Below are 22,512 nucleotides of genomic sequence, written 5' to 3'. Positions count from 1 at the left end.
GCGCAGCGGAACAGCTTCAGGGTATCGGGTAGCATAATCTACCAGGACCAATATATATTTACGTCCTCTAGCCAAGGGTTCTAGGGGTCCCATTAGGGTGACCCCGATATGCTCAAAAGGGATATCAATCAGGGGAATGGGATCTATAGGAACGCAGTACCTCCTGAGAATCTGCCATAGTTGACACTCCAGGCAGGACATGCAAAAACAGCAGACCTCCTCGTTGATTCCCGGCCAATAGAAACGGAGCTTAATACGCACAATCGTTTTTTTGTTGCCTAGATGGGCTCCCAGGATGTGAGTGTGTGCCAGTTCACAGACCTTCGGCTGGTAGGTCCGTGGGACTAACATCAGCAACCACACCTCCCCTTGTGCTTTGCTGCTCAATAAACAAGGTCATTGTTTAACACAAACTGAGGGCCCTGTAACATAGGATGCTGCGTGTGATGGCCATTAACCAGAATGACTGCATTCTTTGCAAATCTAAGGGATTCATCATTCCATTTCCAATTTGAAAGTGCAGCTATGTGAGAGGGTCGGAATTGACCTCAAGGGGCATGGTTTCATCCTGGGTTGCCACAGCACCTGAGGATGACGTTCCATCGAGCAACATTACAGGAATCACCACGTCACTGTGGGAGACCGAACTTCCTCTTTCCTTCAGGTGTGTACATGGCGTAGAGGCGTCCATTACTAGGCCCAAGGATTGTTCAGGATTGGTTACTGTTAAACCATTTTTATAATTAGACCAATCTCAGCCCAGTATAACCAGGAACGGAAAGCTTATTAGGACCACTACTGTCAGTTTTCTTAGTGTCCCCTCGTAGCTAATGCAGCAGGAGGCAGACTTGTATTGGCGGACATCCCCATGTACACAGGTTAGACTGGTCTTAATTTTGACCCGTTGTTGCGGTAACACAAAGCAGCACGCCACAATGGAAATGTTACTGCTGGAATCCATAAGGGCTTATACCTTATGCCTATTCTCTATTACCACTCCTGTGTGCGGAAAGGCCAGAGGATTAACTAGAGCACAACATTCTTCCTGCTGGATCTCCCCGCAACACCCCTTGTCACTGGGAAGAAAATGGCATCCTATCAGGGTCCTCGAAGCTTGCTCTACACGGTGACAGTGAGGCTCAGGGATATGGATGCAGGCAATTCGGGTTTCAGACAGAGGCCAGTTTGTCCGCCCACAACCCTTCAATTATCTCTATTAAAGTGATCATGTTATTAAATGGTTGTCCCCAGGCTGGCTGGGTAAGGTCGACAGGCAGCACATTAAGCAACATTGCTCTACCATCTGTCAGGCATTATATCTTTATGGTCATAGCCAGCACCTGATTTTGCCACACAGATGAAATATCTGGGGGAAAGTTGGTACTTTTGGGTTAAACTCCCATTGAAAACTTTCCTTGACTGCTGGCCCAGGGCACCCACACCTTTAGCAAAGGGCTCTGCCTTTGTGAGGTTTAGGTGGGCGGTCCTCTTCCCTGGGCCCTTCCCATAATAATTTCCTGTTATGTCCCCCTCTGAGCCTGGCCCTATTCTGTCTGCCCCCTTTGCACACTCCCAGTGGTCTAGTGTTGACCACTGTGTTGGAACTTGCCCCACAGCAACCACCTCCAGCCCTGCAACTCGGGAATGGTATTCTCCCACCTGGACCCATAAGAGCTGGAGTTCAAAGTTGTTGGGTGTCAAGGCTTCTCTCCGGTTCTGATTCTGGTTTCTTGAGGAGACAATCATCCTGCCAACTACGCCACTGTGAAATGAAATGACTTGACACCAGAACTGACAAACAGGAGGATTATGGTGGTTTTTAAGGTCGGTCAGGGGAAGTGACATCATTGGGGCGAGGAACCAGAAGTGAAGTAATTGGGCCCAGAACCGGAAGTTACTAAACTAACTTCATTTTCTATTATAGAATGACTTATTACAACTGTTGTAATCTTTAAGCTACAAAACAGCTGTTCCTTACACTAACACATACATAGAGAGGAAGTTCACAATTATAGACAGTTATATATATATATGTTGTAGCAGTAGAGGCCCCTATCGACCTCTTGAACCCTCAGGTACCACTCCAAACACCGGGTAAAAGTACAATTATTATTTATGTTATAATAATAATGTGCACAAAGCACCTTCCACTCTACTCTACTCATATAACACAGTAATCAATAAACAATCACCAATCCTCCTCTCCCAGACGCGTTGCCACCCTTCCACCCAGCTCAGCTCACTTGTCTGGGGTTTCCCAGAGTCCTTTATAGTCCCTGACCCGGAAGTGGTTCCAGCCCTGCAATCCATTAGTCCTCATCACTTCCGGGTCAGATTAAAAGTCCTTTTCTTCAACCCGGAAGCATGTCGTTCCTTCCGGTCATGTGATCAGGACAAACTTCCGGGTTATAGGGTACTTAGCACTCTGCAAGCCTCCCTACAGCGGCTCCTTGTGGTCCCCATGGTATCCAGCAGGGTTGTTCATAAAAACTACAATGCCCATAAGGCCCTGCTGGAATTCGGGGAACTTCCATGCTGCTGGGGGGGGGGTTCCCATCTGACGGCCTGGAGGTGTGGGCCGGAATATTTGGCCGACCATCCCTCACAATGTATATATGTGTGTAGTTTCCAGTAGTAAATTTCAGTCAAAAATATTGAGCACTATTAGATTCTGTAGTATGATATGAATGGCAAAACAGAGATTTACTGAACCAGGAGGTTCATCATCAAGAATTTAATGAAACCATCTCCATTAAGTGTGAATAGGTGTTTATGGAGTATTTCCTATGTTCATTTTGGTCAGTGCTCTTACAGTGTGATAAATAAGTCAACTGAAAAACATCATGGATTAACTCACAGCCCTGGTTTTTAAAAATATCTGAAAATATTAATGAGAAGACAAACAACTCCTGATATTATTTTGCTGAATTTTCTTAATTTTTTTTATACATTTAATGAATACATTTTGAGAATGTAAACACCACAGTAATTATTATTCTTTTTGTAACTGTACATGAGTATTTGTGTCATGCAGTTGATCATTAGTGCCTTCCACAGACATAATACAGCAATTTCCAGGGTAATAATAATAAATAATAATTCATTACATTTATATAGCACTTTTCTCAGTACTCAAAGCACTATCCACACACGGAGGAACCAGGAAGCAAACCCACAGTCTTCCACAGTCTCCTTACTGCAAAGCAGCAGCACTACCACTGCGCCACCTATGAATTTCCAGGGTAGATGAATATACAGTTCTAGACTTTGCTTGTTCATGTAAAGCAGAAGAAATAAGCAAATTCTTGGCTCCATAACATTTATTAAAGTTGATAGTGACGCTGAAAGATGTGTAAAGATCTGTGAATAATGATGCTACTATTTTTGTCTAAAAACCATATCAGCAATGTTTGAGCATTACACTCATGCTATTTATGTATTTATTGCATAATGTACATGAATCAAATAGACACATTCAAGATGTAAAAGGCATTGTGCATGGGAAACTATAGCAAGATCCATTATGATGAAATAAGGATCCATACATGTTCGCAAACTACTCCTTTTGACTTTATCACTGTCACACAAATAAACCTTTGTGATGAGTTTGAGTTTTACATAATTGCATTTAGTGGAAGTAGAGCTCATTAGTTTTCTTGGCCTGAATGGAGAATAGCTCCCTTCTTTCAGACTTAATCCAATTTCCGGACACTTTTCAACTTAAGAAAAACAAAATTCTAAGATAATATAAACCTAGCTACCCAACTCTCTTATGGTTGGTTCATCTGATTTATCATTTTTGTTTTACATGTGTTCAGGAACTTTCTTAAGTATTCCCAGTTTGCAACCACTCCTTTTATCTCTATGACCATTCAGCGGACGTCATTGTTAACCAGGCTAGTCATCTATTGGACTTATAATAGGCCCATAGTGGCATATAGAGAACACGTTTAATTTATTAGATTTATTTGCTCATTTGTCAGTTCACTCAGGCTTTGAATATACTGAACTAAGAACCACCCTTATACCCTCTTGGTATATTGTGTCATCTGCCTAAATGTAAACTCATTCTACATTTTCCTGTCTTGACTTTTTCGCAATATTCTGATTTTGTTCACACATATATAGACTCTGGAAATTAAGAAAGTCTTCACCTGAGAATATGCCAGATCACGATTCTTGGCTCTAGCTTTGTTCAGACATGACAGCAGTCCAACAGTTTACTTGCACATTTCTGGGAAAGTCTCTATGTATTGTATGAAGGATAAATTTTATACCTATTGTAAGCCTTCCAGTTGACTGAGGTTGATGCTGTTGACACTGACAACACCTATTAGGAATCATTTCTGTAGCCTGAAATACAGTTCATTTGATTAATATATAATTTTACGGAGATATCAAGCCACTCAGTCTGTTGTTGCACTTTGCAAGTTTTAACATTTTCTTATATCTTTAAACTTTCTGTATTTTTTGTCTTTCTTTTTAAATGCCTCTGCATTTATTTGTTTTCCTTTAGTCATTTGAAAGCGTATACTTGTAAATTATCCATTCATCCATTTTCTTGAGTGCATTTTTAATTTAAACATCTTGGTTAGGTGACCAGCCCGTCACAGGACAGACTAACACATACCCACACACACTCTCATTAGGCTATTTTCCAGTTTCCAAGTGTACAGCCCATGTTTGTGAAGTGGGAGAGAACCAAAAGTGCCCAAAGAAAACCAATGTGATCACTGGGAGAATGTGCTAACTCCAAAAAGACAAATATTATCATCTTCGAATGAAACTCACATCCTTAAAGCTGCAAGTCAGCAGTGATAACTCCTGTGCAAAGTCTAAAATATTATTATTATATATATAAATAAATATTATTTTACTTTAATATACAGTTGTGAAAAGAAAACACATCTACATTTCTGTTTTTTAAAAGCACATATCTTTTTTTCTTCCATTTAGGATGAGCGCATTTCTGCACTGGCTAAAGAAGAATAAAAAGTTTTTCGTTTTTTTTTTCCTTTTGCTAAAAAGGAAGAGCAAATAAGAGTGTACAAAGTGTAAAAAATTGTAACAAAGTGAAAAAAGAACAACTTCCACTTTTTACTGTGGGTGCCAAAAGCACCAACGCATGCTTCACGCTGCTTATGGGAAACAATGGAACAGCAGAATAAAATGCAATGACTGACAAGTGCAGTTTTCTTCTATTGCCACAGGATATCTATTTCCAGAAAAATATGAAAATTCAGAAAATGGGAAGTTTGGACAAGAAATGCCTTTTCTTTGTCTTTTGTTACAGGAGCACTTTAATTTTTAGCCATTGAGCATAGCAAAAGAGATGACTTTAAGGATCAGTGAAGGCATTCTTGAAGGAAGCAGCTGACAACAGGATCATCAGCTCTTTGTTAAAAGGGAGGAAAAGAAGCTAGGAAAAGGGAGAAATAGGGAAGGTAGAATTTTTTAACCTTAGTAAACTGATTTCACCACAAACTGTCACAGATAACACTTTCTTGACAATTTAATTCTTTTAACTCTAATTTGATTTAATTCACATAGTTGATTTTTTTTTTTTACCTATGAAGGGCAAGAATGATGTCTGGAGTTTTGCTTTCACAAGGGCTTTATTTGAGCTGGATAAGAAGTCTGGCATAGTCTATGAAATAGCAGGGATTCAAATTTAAGCTATGCTCGCGTTTTCCGTATAGACTTGGTGAGAATAGGATAGAATCCCAGAAACGCAGAATGGAGGTTGTCTTGCTCTTGCAATAGTAATTGTTGTAAAGAAATAGAGTGAGAGAAGGAGGGAGAGGGCTCTTTTGTGTAACAAATAATTAGCTGCTGGTTATTTATTGGTGAATTTCCAATGTCACTGTTAGATGATTCATCAAATTTTCAGGCAAGAAATGAAAAAGAACTGAGACTTTGCCCATGTGCACCCTAGAAAATGAAACAGAATGCCTACTCAAAAGCCTTCATTTAATACAAAACTATATTTTCCAAACACAGGGAACAATAGCGAAGAAGAAGAATGGAAACACGTCTCTTCATGGACAGTAGAAAATTCAAAGCCATCTTATTTTCCTTGGTTGATTATGAGAACTTTCAAAATCTGCTCACATGACAAATTGCTATTCGAGCAACATCTGTGTTGATATTTGTCCTCCTCAAATTTGGCTGTCATTGTTCAGCATCGATGAAAGTAATATGACCCATCATCTGTTCAACTACAATGGGAATATCATAGAGCATTTATCTCCCACTTTCCTTTCTTTCTCTCTGTTCCCCTGGTATCAGCCACTGAATGGCACAAAGGATGCTCTTGCCTTCCTTAATGTTGCTCACCTAAAACTTCTACATTTCCAAAAAAGAAATACTTCCCAGCAGCGATTGGACATGGGGACTTATAATGGTTTATAATTTTGGGAATAATGGCATGCTTCCATATGTTCCTTTTAAATCTACTGCATGTCCCAAAGCTCTTATGATACTTTGTTCATTGTGTGATTGCTTGGACTTTGTGGGCAGCTAAAAAGTAAAAGTTTTAATCCAGGATTTAGTTGCCAATTCACTCTTAGCTGTACAGTATTAATTTTTAGACTAATTATTGCCGATTTTTGGAAAGCTTAATATTCATTTTGGTCCTTTAACTGCTAAATATACTAAATGAAGACCACCGAAAGGATAATCACACTCTTCCAATAAGTACAGAGCTATGCCAAAATGCTGAAATCAAACAAAGCAATGGACAGGGCGTTTTTTTTGTCTTATCTTTCCTTGCATCTTACCTATGCCTTAAGAGAGTCCAGTAACGTTCCAACAGTTGTGAATGTATGCTGTTTAAAAGTCAGTGACTACAAATATTTACTCTCTCATTTTTTTCTGGATTTAAACCAAATACTTATTTTGGGTAGAGGCAAGGGAAATGTAAAACTGAAAGAGAAATGTCCTTTATGAATGTAATCATTTATTAGTTTTATTTAAATGTTAATCTTTACTTTTGCATGAATGAGGTACTCAAGTAATAGGAGCTAAAATAATGGCCTCAGACATTGGCATTTTCTTCCTTTTATTTACGTAAAAAGAAACTGAAGCTTGAATCCTGCTTATATTAAACCTGTTTCAGTTGGTTTTACTTTTAAAGTAACTTCTCAAAACTTGGAACAGAATCTAAAATCTAAAAACAGAGTGCTGTCTGAATGTGCTCTCTATTTTTCAAAGAAGAGAATTGTGTTACTTTTCAAACTAAAAGAAACATGCTATATAATGAAAGATTTTTTTTCTCTCTCCCTGTCACTTCCTGACATATAGACTATTATACTGATATTAATATTATGCAATGGATATTTGAATCCAGTGTTTCATTCAGGCACAGTTTCGAAACTTTGTGAAAAATTTCATATAATAATAATTAGAAAAGTTAACTAAATCTTTATTGAAGATTACTAAATCTATCTATCTATCTATCTATCTATCTATCTATCTATCTATCTATCTATCTATCTTTCTATCTATCTATCTATCTGCACCACTAATGCTATTGTCAGACAAATTAAATGTTTCTGTATCATTTGATGCACCCTTGAAGACAAATCTCTTGTTTCTGTTTTTGTTACTGGGCATGTGGAAGGGGACAAAATTAAAGTGCAATGATAATCTATCTCAAATGTTGTTATTATGACTTAGTATTTTCCTTTGTATTTTGTCATTCAAGGAAAGATTGTTAATGTTTAATTAATTGGCTTACATGAGCAGGACCTCCATAATTACGTATGTTACTAGGCAGTAACATATTCATTACAGTATATCTGTATATGGTACAATTTATAAATATTTCAAATGACTGAAGACAATTAACATATATATATATATATACAGTATATATATATATATATTTTTTTTTTTCATTATACATCATGATTTACAACAATATTCATGTTCATATTAAAATAAACTACAAAAAGTATTGCAATTTAATGGTTATATTAGGATTAGAGTAAGTGCCATGGAAAAAACATCTTTTTAATTTCCATTTTTGCAATCCCACACCAAGCAGGTAGTCGGAATGAATAGAAAATGTTTAGATCTATTTCAGTGTGATTTACTCTATTTTAATATTTGACTCTTCTCAATGGAGCCACTAAGAGAATTACAAATATATTGCAAATATAAATTATTCATTCCTCCACCCATTTATTCAAACTGATAAACTGAAGAGCATGATTTTGGGGAGATGGAGCCTATCCCAACATTACTGTACTGAAGGCAAGAATGAACTCTGGACGTAATGGCAAATCCTCACAGGGAATAGTAACATATCCACAATTTCATGCAGATCCAGTTTGGAGTTGCCAGATAACCTAAGCAGCATGTGTTTTAGATGGAGTGCGCCCTAAATACCCACAGACAAATCCACTCAGACACGTGGTCAGGATTTAAACTCATCTTCTTAGGAGCTGTGAGACAGCAGGACAAGATAAGTTGCCACTGTGCTTCATACAAATGAAAATGTAAAATAGAAAACAAAACTAAAATAAAAAACCCTGTACAGTACATTTTCATCTATATGCACACAAATATATTGTAAGTGTATATATTAGCAATTTGTAACATTCTGTTTATAGATTGGTAATTAGTTAATAGATGATGTACAATGAAGTCAGTAAACAAGATAAGACTAAATTGCCTTAACATCTGCCTAATATATGAATAAGAATCAAACTTATAGTACCTACTTCAATAAGAGACACTCAGCTCAGATAGAGTATATGAGCTGTTTAATTTAATTTAATTTGTAATGCCACTGTTAAATTTACATTTTAGTTTGAATGTATCAAGGGGCACATGGGATGTACTTACCTTTAGTAGACATCCATCTTTTTGAATCTCAATATAATTTCACACATTAAGATATTTATAGAAAATTTGTACTACATTACAGTGAAGCGTTTAAGAAAGAAATGTTTAAATCAAATGTTCAAATTTATTCTATGCATTACATTTCATCTGAAAGGTAATTTTTAGAAAATCACATGCAGCGAATAACAGTCTGAATTCAATTATAAAGCTCCACTTAATTAGTTATTTCTTTGTTAATGTTCCCTGCATATTCATCTACCTCACCCTTTGTTTGGGGCATGATTCATCAGGACTGATCATTAAACTTCTGCATTAAAATAGTGTTTTTTAATTTAAAAAAAAAGCAGATTAGATAAAAGACTGCCCACAAAATGCAGGCTTTTTAAATTGTATATTGCCAAGGTTCTCAGCCGGGAACAGATTTGAACTGCTGTTGTACTGGTGACATTTAATTGCAGTGTAGTATTTTACTATTCCCATGTATTCTATTATACACTGGCTAAGTGATGCAGCACTTAACATCATGTTTATACATTTGCTGAATTGTTTGTTACATTATTTAACATCAGTGCTTGTCTTTTCCTTCTTAATTTACTTTTTAAGTAAAAGGAAATCCAAAGGCTTCTCTTTCAATCCAATTGCTCAGATAAATTTGCAGCTGTGGTGGGTCATTTTATATGCTATGTTTGTTTAGAAATTATTTAACCCTTGCAAAAAGAATGTGTTATCTTTTTTCTAACAACAATTAATACTATTTTGATCCAAATATACCATGATAATTGTTGTTGTTAAACAAAGTTGATGATGACACCAAAACTGTTGTTCATGCACTTTCTGTATGGTATTTTAACTTTATTGTTTTAACTAGTTTAAACCACCAATTTTTATTGGCTTCCATCTTGATTGATGTTACTTTACACTTCAAAAAATACTTTATAAGTAAAAAAATGAAAATACAGCCATGAAGTAAACAAAAAATGGTTAGAAACTGATTTAAAAATCTGAAATATTTTAAAACTATTGGATTGTAAAAAGAACTTTAGCAGACAGTCTTCAGGCAATGATGCGATCATTTGAATGATACTAGATGTACAGAACCGACGAGATTTCACTTTCCTTGCATTTTTGTTTGATAAAGCTATTATTTTATAGTGGGAGCATTAAGAAGGAGCCTGCAACCATTTTTCCATCTATCTTTCTACTCTAGCTATCTAGTCTAGCATTTTTTCATATTTTCTTTATTTGTTTGTTTGTTTTTTTTATCTTTAAATGCAAATATATTATGTTCTGTATTATGTTATGGTTTTACCTCCAAATTCTTGTTAACAGCAAAAGCAAACAAACTGAGAGAGTATTTGAATATATGTTTATGAAAGTTTTGATGTTACATTTAATTTTCTTAAAAAGATTGTTGTCATTTAGTTCTAAATGATATTTTTTGTGTGTTTGTAATATTTTATTATAAACCTAGTGGAACTGTTGATGGTTAACACGGACACTTGGTCATAGCTCTGTTTTGGCTTTCTGTTTTTAACAATGAGGTTTAAGGTTAAACTATGCTTGCTTTAACTGAAGTTATTAATTGATGCAGCGCCCATACACCTTTTAAACTAATAGCCTTCATAATCCAATCTGAAGCATTTGCTTGATTGAGGCATACTAAGTTTGTTGAAAGTTTGTGGAAGAATTGTAGTTGAATTGAAGTATTCATTGTAAAAGAATACTGAGTGGACAGTACAATGGTTTAGAGCTTACCTGATCTTCTAGGTAATTTGATTGTACTGACAACTTCTCAGGGAATTTTATGCACAGCCCTGTGAGTTTGAAGTAAACCAGTGAGAAGCTGTAGTGAAAATGAGCTTTCCACTGTCTGCTTGTGGTTAAAGTTGCTTAAATAAAAAGTCGCTTTACTAAAGCTTAAATCTTTGGCTAGAGTTGTGCAGCATTTGAATGTCTTAGATTCCTTCTTGCTCCTAAAGGGCCTATACTGTACATTGGAGTAAAATATGGAGTGTCCATATTGTCTCTTTGGCCTCTTTTACACCAGTCATTAGCAAATGTTTTCAATGATCTGTTCATGATCATATTTGCACTCTAAAAACAGACGTCAATGTACTTGTGAACAGATCCTGATGAAATCACTCAAACCATATAGTAATGTGATCAGAAAGACATAATGACTCCATTCAGTACAAGTGCAAAAAAAAGTTAATTTTTGATCCAAACCCAACCACCATGTAAGTGGCAGATTATCTGAATTGTGTGCAGTGGGAGATGCCATCAGACCACTAGATAGACATGATGTTGAGACTAGGGACACATTTTAGTGCTAGGGTTTAATGTAGTCCAGCAAAATAAAAGTTGGATACAACAGAGAAACAAAATGCATGTTAATGCCAGAGGTTAAAGAAGCCATAGAGTCTTGCAAATATTGAATCAATACCCATAATAAAATCTAACTTAAAGCTGTTAACCTCTAACTTTTATTCAGAATATACCTTTCATGGTTTCAAATGGGAGAAAATCAACTTCACAGTAACAATTTCCTAATCTAATTGGGTCCATGGCTAAAAAAAGTAAATCATGGCTGGATTACCTTAAAAAACTCTTTTTTGTGCATGTGTGTGGCCAAAGCATGCTGGTTTTTGCTTTTCAAATTAATTGGAAAAGACCAGGACTGAAGTGTTATCTTTCTCAGTATCCCTTCATTCCCTCTCTCTGCCCTCTCTTTCAGTTTCTCTCCTTCTCTCTCTCCAGAGTCTGATGTCATAATATATGTACAGGTGGTACCATGTCCAAAGAAAAGTAGACAACCTGAAAGACAGCATTGAGTCAAAACTTAAATGGGCACTTGAGTTAACTGTGGAGGATCTACGAAAGTTCTTCTATAGAAGGGTTTCATTGAACGATGAACATTATGAAACATTATGAAAGAGTCTGGCATCAATGAATCGCTCCTCATGGGTTTTAAACTTGTTTCTACTAAAGGTCTTCAAATGTCTCTGTTGAAATCGAGATGGTATTGTCACAGGTGAAGACTCGGGACTGAAATGTAAAAAAAAAATGTGAAGCAGTGAAGGCCAAAAGGAATACAAATCAGCTGTTTAAAGACTTTGAGAAAAACTCAGTGTCTTAAAGTGTCTTAAACGTTCTGTATTCTCATCTTTTTGCCAAAACAATACCTGTTGTCTGCATTTATTGGAATGTGCTTTTAACTCACAGACTTGAGTCTTATAATAATAATATTATTTTTATATATTTATTTTTTAAAATGATTATTGTCTGCATGTTCAGAGATTGCTTATTTACTGTAAAGATTCTGCTGACTGCCCATTGCACCAGTAATCATTCCACTATGAGAATGCTAGCAGATCTTTTTGTTACAATGGGACAGTCAGGGTTTTATTAAAAACACTGGGAATAGGACTAATTTTAATGGGCATCTGTGTGCAAATACTGTGTAAATTCTTTCATTTTGCAGGGAAGTTTGTTTGTTGTACCCAAACAGGGCCTTTCTTGTTAAATGCCTCTAGGTGTTTTGTCTACTTCTGGGCATCAATTGGCACTGCAATTTTAGATGTGCCCAGGTTCAGCATGGACATGCCATGTGGTGTCTCGGTCCAATCTATAAGTTTGGCAGGCAATGATGAATTTGAAAGTAAAGTCTGCAGTCTAGACATCTGTCATAGACTTAATGGTTAATCAATTAACAACCATTATGAATTTTGCTTTGTACAGTCAATCTTGCTGTATGATTGTCACATTTGCAGTAACCAGCTACTGCTATTAATGTATCTGGACTGCCTGAAAGCTCTACAAAGCATGCATATCCCTCTTTTTTATGTAATGGTTGGACTGAAAAATAAAGAGAAAAGGTGCATCTCTTGATGTATGCAATTATATTGGTTGTTATCCATTGAATGTGTAATAATTTCTTATAGTTTCGTGGGGGAGAGTTCCTATAGAGTTTACTACTCAAGCCTACATTATACATGAAACAACAGAATTACTTCAGAAAACAATATAATGAATGTACATATTTTCAGAAAACAGTATCTGTTAGTATTTATATTGAGGCATTTTTTAAATTTTGCTTTCAAATTTTCAACAAAACAAGAAAGAATTTAAAAAGACAAATTTAAAAGACAAACAAAGGTTAATCCTAAACTGTGCAGCCACACATGACTGGTTTAGATTCTGCTGTCAATGATTCTAGGTTAAGCTCCATCTTCACACAATCCCTGGTTGGATGGATGGATCAGTGGATATTTATATTATATATTCAATTTAATCATAAATTAAGAATGAAGGATGTTTCCACTGGCTTTATCCACCAAGGACTGTGATTTCCTCCCATGTACCTAAGATGTGTGTCTTCAGTCACTTAGTGGCTTTAATCCGGCCTGTATGAATGAGTGTATCTTATAAAGGACTAGTGTCCTGTCTGTGTTTGGTTTCTGCCATGCACTCAAAGTTTTCTTGAGACACTGTGTTAGATGAAGCATGATAAGAAATGGTAGAAAAGAAATGCCTTTATAGTTTTCTGATAAACAAATTTCAAAGTTAATCAAAATTATAAAAGTAGTAGTTATAAATATAGATCACTGAATTGGTGTAATATTATTTCAAGTGCTAGAAAAACTATAATAACTAATCAACTCCGATCATTTTCATTTTGGGTCTGTAGGTGTTAAAATTAGACACACTAATTCATCCAGAGGGGATTTGCAGAAATCAGCTATTTGGCTAAATTTGCAGACGTTGCACATTCACTGCCAGAAAATCTGTGTGTCAACATTGCTTTCTTTATATTGCTTCATTCAGGCTAAAATTGTCTTCTTACAGTGTGCTATAAATAGTGATATATGATTATTAAGTAGGTGATACTTTCTAAAAATGTACATATTACTCCAAAGATATTGACTTTTCCTTTCCTTTTACACAGACTTAAAAGATTAGGTGCATTTTTATAGGAAAACATTTATTTTGCTTTTTACAACAGTTTTAATATTATATAACATAAACACATTAGATTAAAAGTTTTGCTTAAATAGCTTTCAGCTTGCAAAAAGAAAATCATTAATCTTTTGAATTTTATAATGTAGTGCATCAAGTGAATGTGCAAACTTAGACAAAGCATGAAGAAGCTCCTTTTGTGGACTGACTAGAACTGAAAAGAATTACACAAGGTGCAAATGCAGTAGATGAAAGGAAATAGACAACAAAAAAAACAGTTATATTACTTGTTTTCCCTCTAACCTGATGGGAAAAAACCATGTTACAGTGGCATCCCAAAGTATCAATGATAGGGAGCTGGGAAATTAACAACCATCATCTTAAATGGAAAGTTATAATACTGAGCAGTGCCGTAGCAGTTTTTTGTATGTCATATGCTATTAGTAAGACTCATCATGGTCACGAATTTGGCCGTCGACAGGTGGCATTAACTATTCTTTGCCTCTCTTTCAGATTTCTCAGGCGTGCTTGATGGCTGACAATAAGGTCAATGTGAGAATTTGGAAACCAGCCTCTTTCACCATCACTCACTCGGGTGCCCTCAGTCCAGCCTGTAGTGACAGAACAAAGAATAGTTTAGCCAGCCAAGCTAAAAACTAGCACATCTCCATTTCTAGGCTTAGTGTGCTTACCATCAGAGGTCTGCTGGTGGACAAGGAGGAGGTCAGCTTTCTCCAAAGATAGTTCATCTGGCTGCTGGGCAACATATGCTCGTATACACTGGACCTGCTTACAATCTATAAGATAACAACCTTTATTTAAGAAGGTCATTCTGTTAAGTGAAAAGGGTATAATTTATTTACTAGAAATGTGAATATAAGGGGTTTTAGTAAAAGTAACGACTATGGTGGAAATGCACAGTTTTGTAACTAATAGTTCCATCTCTTTTCCGACACCTCAATTAAAAATGACCACACCTGCCTTGGTTATGTGTTGGAAGTTCAGTGCAAGCAAATGTCTGACTAGAACATGTTGTTTCAACAACATGCAGTGACTAAATTTCTTCTAAATGAAGAAATTTCTATGGCTGATATACACTAATGACTAAAAAATATTCAGTGCTTTAAAGAATATTATCTTTTATATTATATTATTATTTAGAAGCTTTCATGTTTTGTTGTTATACAGCCATGAATCACAATGGATTTAATTTGTCTTTTTAGATATTTATCAACAGAAAAGACAATTTAATGTCAAAGTAAAAAATCTCTGCAAAGTGATCAGAAGTCAAGCAAAATGACACCTTTAATTAACTAACTAAAAAGATTACAATATGTGAGCTTTCAAGGCAGCTCAGTTCCCTTCTTCATGATTACATCTTGCCTGAAGAAGGGGGATGAGCTGCCTCAAAAGCTTGCATATTTTAATCTTTTTAGTTAGCCAATAAAAGGTGTCATTTTGCTTCACTTCTCATTGCATCCATAATGGCTAACATGGTACAACACCCTACTACTGCAAAGTGATCTAAATTATTTATAAATATAAAATAAATGATTACTCCCTTTAATATGACACATCTATATCACCACTAATGCCAGACAATTGTTTTTAGAATTTGCATAATTAGTTAAAAGGAGATTATCTGTCTCTAGTCAAGAGGTTTAGGCTGATTATAATAGTAATAAAAAGCATATGATAACACTAGACATTTTGGATAGAATTTCTAAGGCACACGAGAGACAGTGAATTCAGCTGGAAGAAGGTTCTACATTCTAATGGAACCACAATTGAGCTTGTTGGCCATCAAACTAAACATCATGTTTGACCACTGCACATTATCAAAAACACGCCATTCCCACCATAAAGTGTGGTGGTGACAGAATCATGCTGTGATGATACTTCTTTGCAATAGGCCTAGGTTTGTCAGGGTAGATGGTAAAAGGAATGCAGCAAAATACAGGATAGTGGGAAGCAGTCTTCAAGAAATATACATCTTCTGAGAAGATGGCTTAAAAACAAAGTTCATGCCCTGCTGTGACCAAGGCAGAGTCCAGATTTCAGTCCTGATGAGAATTTGTGGTTGGACTTAAAACAGGCTGTTCACTCATGATCCCCAGCAAACGTGACAGAGCTTGATCAGTTTTATAAAGTAAAATGGGAAAAAACTGCAGTGTCCAGATGTGCAAAGCTGATACAGACCTGTCAACGTAGACTCAAGGCTGTCATGGCAGCCAAAGCTGAATCTACTTGAAGGCGGTGAATACTTATGTGATCAATTATTTTGTGTCTTATATTTGTAATCATTTTGGACTCTTTGCAGTGATCTGTTCTTACTTTGAAATTAAAGAGTCTTTTTCTGTTGATTGGTGTCAGAGAAAATTAAATCCACTGTGATTCAATATTGTATAATAATAAAATGAGAAAACTTCTAAGTGGGTTCATATTTTTATAGTCATTGCATATATGAAGACATCTGAATGGGCTGTAGCAGTGACAGACAAAAAAGTAAATATGATAAATTTATTGAATTGTATAATTAGTATATTTATTACCTTTGGTACAACCCTATGAATGAAAAATCTTCCCCTGTACGTTCATTCATTTTTGCCAATGTGTTAATTGCAAATACATCTGTGATGAGATGGAGCCTATTTCAATGGCATTAGGCATAAGGCAGGAATAAAATTTTCTCCCACTTCATAGCATGCATGTTAGGCTACATGGCAATGCTAAACTAGTCCATTATGTGTGGGTGCAAGTGTGAGTGTTTCACATCTGTTGAGCACTGGCTCTGGCCTTCTGCCTGACATTGGTGGAACTAGCATGGCATGTCAGTGATTCTGTGAAAAAATTGTGTTTAGACACCATGTGCATTATTTCAGACGCACAAAGGTTGGAAAAGAGATGTATCAATGTGAAGCTTAAAAATAAATATTAAGTGAGTATGAATAACTCGTGTGAATATCAAATTTGAGCAATCAGTAGTGTGGCAGCTTGTTGGTGTCTCAATTCCTATTGGGATACCTTCAAAGTGTAGTTGAAATTGTCTAAGTTTTTCTGGCTTTAATTTTCAAGAGTAACACAGTTAGTAATTAAGCAGATTGTATGTGTATGAAATAATTTGGCCTGTAATGGATAGTGGTCTTATTCAGATTAGAGTACCTGTTGTTTTCTGAAGCAAACTTACCATTACAGCCAAAATAATCGATCTTGGGAGGAGGAGGTGAGAGGGCAGAGATCCACCGAAATTTTTCACTTCTGTTGAGACAATAATGTATGATTTCAATTTATTAGTTCAACTAGAAAGCTAGAAAACTATTCATGTGAACTACAGGAACACAAGTTTCAGTATACATGATTACATGGCATGATGTAATAAGGCTGAATTGATGAAAAAATAATTTTTAAGATTACAGAATTAACATTTTTAGGATGTAGTGTAATTTTCAGAAAATTTACACTTTAACATATACAGTGTTCATTTTGACTGCAAAGTTTCCAGATATGTCATCCAGCTTATTTTGAAACTCAGTTTGAGTATCTCCTTACTCTATATTAATGGGTAATTACAGATTACTACAACACTTATTGTAAAGTGCTGGTTACTGGTGTAAATTGTGTATGCATTTTCACCTGTGCAACTGAGCACAAGTTTCATGATTAAACTAAAATAATTCTTAGCATTTATAGCTAAAGAAGAATACCATACGTATAACAAGTTTATAAAGACTAACTTACTGCTTTTCAGTGCGAAAAACGAAAGAGGCCTTGCACCCCTCGCTGGTCTCAAATAAGTGAAGCTGGAAAAGGTTCTTCTGTAGTGAGTGAAGTTTCATCTGGCAGTTTTCCACCCGTAGCTTTCTTGTTGAGTTGTACTCAAAAACTGAGAAACGACCTCCTCTGCCAAGAGAGGATACAAGAATATCAAAGAGTCAAAGTGTCCTGATATTTGTCCCAAACAAGTCTACATATTGTGTTCAAAAGAATTACTTTTGAACGCTTTGCCTGGTGCTCCTTGATTCACCACTATGAGAAAATACCCAAATATGACTCATGACGATTCATTTTGATGTCTAGTTATACAAGACATTGAGCTTCTTGGGGTTTTCCCTATGTTTGGCCCTGTAGGCCCAAAAACCTTAAATTGTAGACAATTTTTGGAACATTTTTTGGTCAAGAATTATACACTTATGATAAAAAGTAAACCTATAGGTGTCTTCAGTAATAATGATCAGAAGAACTTGAAGTTGTACATGCCACCATCAACTGACCCATAGGTTCACCTCTAATGGAATACGAGGGGTCAAAATGACTCCTTTTCACAAAACTTCGATTCATTAATATAGGCATGTGGAGTGTCTTTTTAATGCTATTTCCAGGTTGCTGATCATGGATATAATACTTCTGATATATCATTCATTTACAGATCGTCCTAGCCCTCTAACAGACATTCCCAAAAATTAAAAAATAACATATTTCAGACATAAGCATGTGTGATACTTTTTTTTTAAGTATTTCAAGGTTGGTGATTACAAAACTGATATTATTTTTCATTTCAGATCCTTTACTATCAATCTAGCTCTCTATGGACTTCTATCAGAGGGTGAAGAATGACAAATTTCCATTGCTATCGAGAAAATTTAGACTTTAAAAATTATGATGTAAATCATTACATTGTGTATAAATGCCTCAAATTAGGGTGGCCTTTGCTAATTCAGACTTTTTTCATTAAACACATCTGTAAAATACCTGTAAAATCCTGTAGTTCTGATTAGAAACACTGAGAAAGACAGCAATAGTGAATATTTTATGGTCTTTAAAAATACTGAAAGAATATAGGCTGACAATACTTTCTTTGGCAATTAAACAGTTAAATCCATTACAAGTACCTCAGTAATTCCTACATGATCAGTATTGTTAGAATGTCCCAGATGCCTTTTTGTTAAATGCCTGAAATTTGTACTGTACTTTCTGCTGTTTTTTGTTTTGCCCATCATTATCACACTGTGCTGTATATTCTGGTTTTCGCCCAAGTCCCAGAGACATGCAGGTTAGGCTGGCTAGCAACTTTAAATTAAATTGGAGTGAATGAGTATGGGTTTGTATGCCAATGTGACCTACAACAGACTGACATCCTGGAACTGGTTTCTGACTTGCACCTTTATGACAGTGCGGGTCAGCTCCATGCTCTCTCTTCCATTTGGGGAGCCTCTTGAACCTGACATCATCGATAGTCATGAACGGGATAAGCCTGGCTAGAAGAGGGCAAACACACACATAGTTTTTTTTCTCAGCAGCAGACCTACTATACTACAACCTTATGTAAAACTTCATTTTCATTTCAGTGTGTACACCAAGTTAGTCAAAAATTATTTGGTAAATTACTTTAGAAAAATGATCACTCTAGGTTTGTTGCTGGATAACACATTCAATTAATGAAGATGGCACGTTTCTGTTTACAATTTATCAAATCAGAAATACCAAACAAGGTAGTTTCCATTTTATCAAATGCTAGATAATGAATTTTTATTTAGAAGTAGGTTATGTCTTGTTCATTTTGTTGTTCATATTTTCCTTTCATTTGTTTCCAAGCATAGGAAGCACTGCTGCGTCATGGATCCAGCATTCAGGATATCTTTCTCACTGGTTTGTATTTGTAGCTGCATGTTTCCCTTGTGTTTCTATGACTTTTCTTGTGTTTTAGGGAATTCTGACTTTCTTTTGATTCCAAAGATGTTCATGTTAGTTTTAGGTAAGAGAGTTATTTAACCTGTCCTTCCCAGGGACAGCACACTAGTTTAGTGTGGGGTGTGTGATCACTAAGTTAATTAATTACCATTTTTACTTTTGACAATGCTGTTAATTAATTAAAACAATCAACAAGATGAAGTTGAATGTAAGGTGAGTGAGTGCTCACTGATTCAGTTTCTGGCAAAGACACAAGAAATGTGAAGAGATTTGATCTGATCTAAATCAGTGAAAGTCTACATTAACACTTTTATGTTCTGTCTTGGGATTCAGTCATGGCAGAAGACTTACTTTCACAAATAACCCAGACATGATTGTTAAAATAAATAAAATAAACAATTTATTTATATAATAAGGATAATAGAAGATGGATATAGGCAAATATTCATATATTTATATCTTTGCAATTCCTGATGGTGATTGGCAGGTAACCTGGACTCTTGGAGGATCACACACAAAATACATGGAACATAACCAAGGCATAGACAAAATGAAAAACCACCACATTTGGAGTAGAGTAGTTCAGAAGGGACAACAGTTTATAGAAGACTCTGAAGCAAAGGATGGTGGATTTTTCCAGGAATATAATCAAGTGCTAAACATTGGCTTGACTCCAGGCGTGTGTGTGTGTGCATGTTTAATCACTTAAAATTAATAGAGGTGAAGGAGACTGAGGTGTGAGCTTTCCTCACCAGAATTAATGATATGGATGAAGATGATGAGTTTGTGTGGTTTGGCCAATGAGATGCACATTTCTAAAGCACATATAAAATACTGGCTGGAATGATATGCTTTCTGCACTGTTGAATGCACCTGAATCACCACGAAGATGTCTGAAAAACTCCTCAGGAAAGTATACAAAAAAATAAACAACACCAATCATAATAGCGATCAGTCAGCTGCTGTTGTAAGATAAACGAACATAAGGTTGCTATCATAGCAAGGTTTGGACTAATAGCACCCTTGGTTTAACTCCTGTTAGGGAAGGAATTAAATTTTTTCCAGTCCAACTCAGGTTACCCTTTGGAACAGAAGAGATTGCTTTAACCTTTGTTGTGGCCACTAGGGCTTCTGCTTCGGATAGCAAAGATTATGGCCAGGTTCAGCAATGAGCCGATAGACGGATGCAGTCAGCTAGGGTGGGGTTGATGTTTTTAAAGGAAGGACTAGGGCTCTTGCTATTGGCTTCTTGGTTACAGAATAGTCCATCCTCTTGGTTGACCACTGGTGCAATATTCTGTGCATCAGTGTTGCTCATCCTTAATTTATGTTTTTTTGTTCAGATCTTGGGTATCCAACTCATGCCTTCAGGACACATTGTTGCTATGTTACAACGTCCAGTATCGATCTTGTTATTATCTTATCAGATCATTTTATCACATTAGGCACAATGATGAAGCCCTGTCTGGCAAGCTGAGACATTTTAGCTGGCAAAGAGAGTGTCTGGAAGCAGCTTGCCAAGTCAGGATCTGGGTTCCAGCTTGGCTAGATGTATAATACCAGTCTGTCCTACATACATCAGGCTAACTGACAACTCTCAAAAATCCCTGCGTGGGTGTGTGCATGAGCGTGCCCAATGCGACCCAGAAATGGAGTAACAATCATTTAAATGTGTAAGTCACATTGGATCACCTCTTTCTCTGTGACCTGTAAAAATGGTAATTGTTAATTGAAATAGGACATGTATGTTATACTAAATGGTGACTCAACTGGTGACTCAAGTTTGACCCAGTTTGAGGTAGCATGCATTTAACTTTAAGACTACATTGAGTTGGACTGGCATCTCATCTATGGCGTTTGATCCTCTAATGCAGTGGTCCCCAACCTTTTTGACAGCAAGGACCACTTTATTAGATGCAAATTTTTCCACGGACCGGTCGGGGGATTGGGTAGGGGGGGGCAGTTTTATACACAATTTACATAACATTTCTATTATTATTAAGTTATTAAGCAGTTCGCATACGTTTGCAACCTGAGATTTTTCTTCTTTTTTTGCATATAACAAAGACATATGCTTTACATTTGCCAATCCAACAGATTGCGCATCACAAACACTGCAATCTTTTTTTCGTGTCTGCCATTTCTATAGGAGGGTGACAATGACTTAAATTCCAATGGATGTTTTTCAAATGTTGACAAGCAATAAGCAAAAGGAATCAATGAAAACCACAGACAACAAAAACAGAAAAAAAAAAAAACAGTACGAGGAAAGTTCGAAGAAAGCATTTTTTTTACAATGTTTCTGATCTAACTGCTCTGTGGATGATTCATTCAGGCATTTCAAGGTCACTTCGTTGTACTGAAAGCATCTGCTGAATGTACTTCGTAGTAACACGATTTCTATAGACTCGTGTCATATGGGGAAACTGTCGGGACCATAAAAATACTTTTGTTGTAATACTCTCTCACCTCGGTCTCTCTCCTCTCTCTGCGCCGCTACAAAGCCCCGCCCGCCAAGCGTTCTGAAAAGTCTGAGTGAGTCTCCGTTGCCAGCAGTTCTATTGCGGCCCGGCTGTCAGACGGCTGCGGCCCAGTAGTGGGTCGCGGACCGGTGATTGGGGACCCCTGCTCTAATGGAATCAATAGGTTTAGAAATAAATACATTAAGATATAACTGCACTACGATACACATTTGAACCTTGTTTCGCTTTGGATCCACTGCTGCTGGAATTGACCTGTCATAATCCTTTATACTCAGCCCAGAAATAATATTTTTAAAATTTTTACTTATCCCATTTAGTTTGTAGTGGTGACATATTTCCCATTCACTTTGAAAGCCATCTTTCCAGGAAATAACTGTTAATAATATTTGAGTAAAAATGCACACATTTTGCATGTTTTGACCATACAAATGAAAGTGAATTGGATTGGATACAAATGGATGTGAATTAGGCAACACAAGATAGGCAAGAATTTTTTTTTTCTTTGGACATGTTTCAGGTTTTTGCCATTGTAAAA

The 22,512-nt window shown here is 36.2% G+C and overlaps 2 protein-coding genes across 10 annotated transcripts in view; one reads left to right on the top strand and one right to left on the bottom strand.

Annotated features, from left to right (window-relative positions):
• Positions 1-22,512, top strand: part of fam131bb (family with sequence similarity 131 member Bb) — an 87,694-nt gene that overhangs the window by 38,320 nt on the left and 26,862 nt on the right. For 2 of the 6 annotated variants that reach the window (XM_051932094.1, XM_028809966.2), the window contains exon 10: positions 11,585-12,750. The exons of 1 other annotated variant lie outside the window; for it this stretch is intronic. The gene's annotated coding sequence lies outside the window, so the exon portion shown is untranslated. Of the gene's footprint in view, positions 1-4,956; positions 5,794-11,584; positions 12,751-22,512 lie in introns of those variants that run through there. 3 more of the 6 variants (XM_051932093.1, XM_028809965.2, XM_028809967.2) reach the window with 3 other exon arrangements.
• The window catches only part of arhgef5 (Rho guanine nucleotide exchange factor (GEF) 5), a 101,966-nt gene continuing 93,198 nt past the window's right edge, over positions 13,745-22,512 (bottom strand). For all 4 annotated transcript variants that reach the window (XM_051932084.1, XM_051932086.1, XM_051932085.1 and 1 more), the window contains exons 14-17: positions 17,545-17,706; positions 16,994-17,064; positions 14,499-14,603; positions 13,745-14,417 (exon numbers count right to left, since the gene is read on the bottom strand). In XM_051932084.1, coding sequence (XP_051788044.1) covers positions 14,266-14,417; positions 14,499-14,603; positions 16,994-17,064; positions 17,545-17,706 — 490 coding nt within the window. In that variant the 3' untranslated portion in view covers positions 13,745-14,265. The remainder of the gene's footprint in view (positions 14,418-14,498; positions 14,604-16,993; positions 17,065-17,544; positions 17,707-22,512) is intronic.

Source organism: Erpetoichthys calabaricus, chromosome 9 (genome assembly GCF_900747795.2).
Source record: "Erpetoichthys calabaricus chromosome 9, fErpCal1.3, whole genome shotgun sequence".
Classification (NCBI taxonomy): domain Eukaryota; kingdom Metazoa; phylum Chordata; class Cladistia; order Polypteriformes; family Polypteridae; genus Erpetoichthys; species Erpetoichthys calabaricus.
Note: the sequence above shows the minus strand (reverse complement) of the source record. Positions and strands in the feature narration are given on the sequence as shown.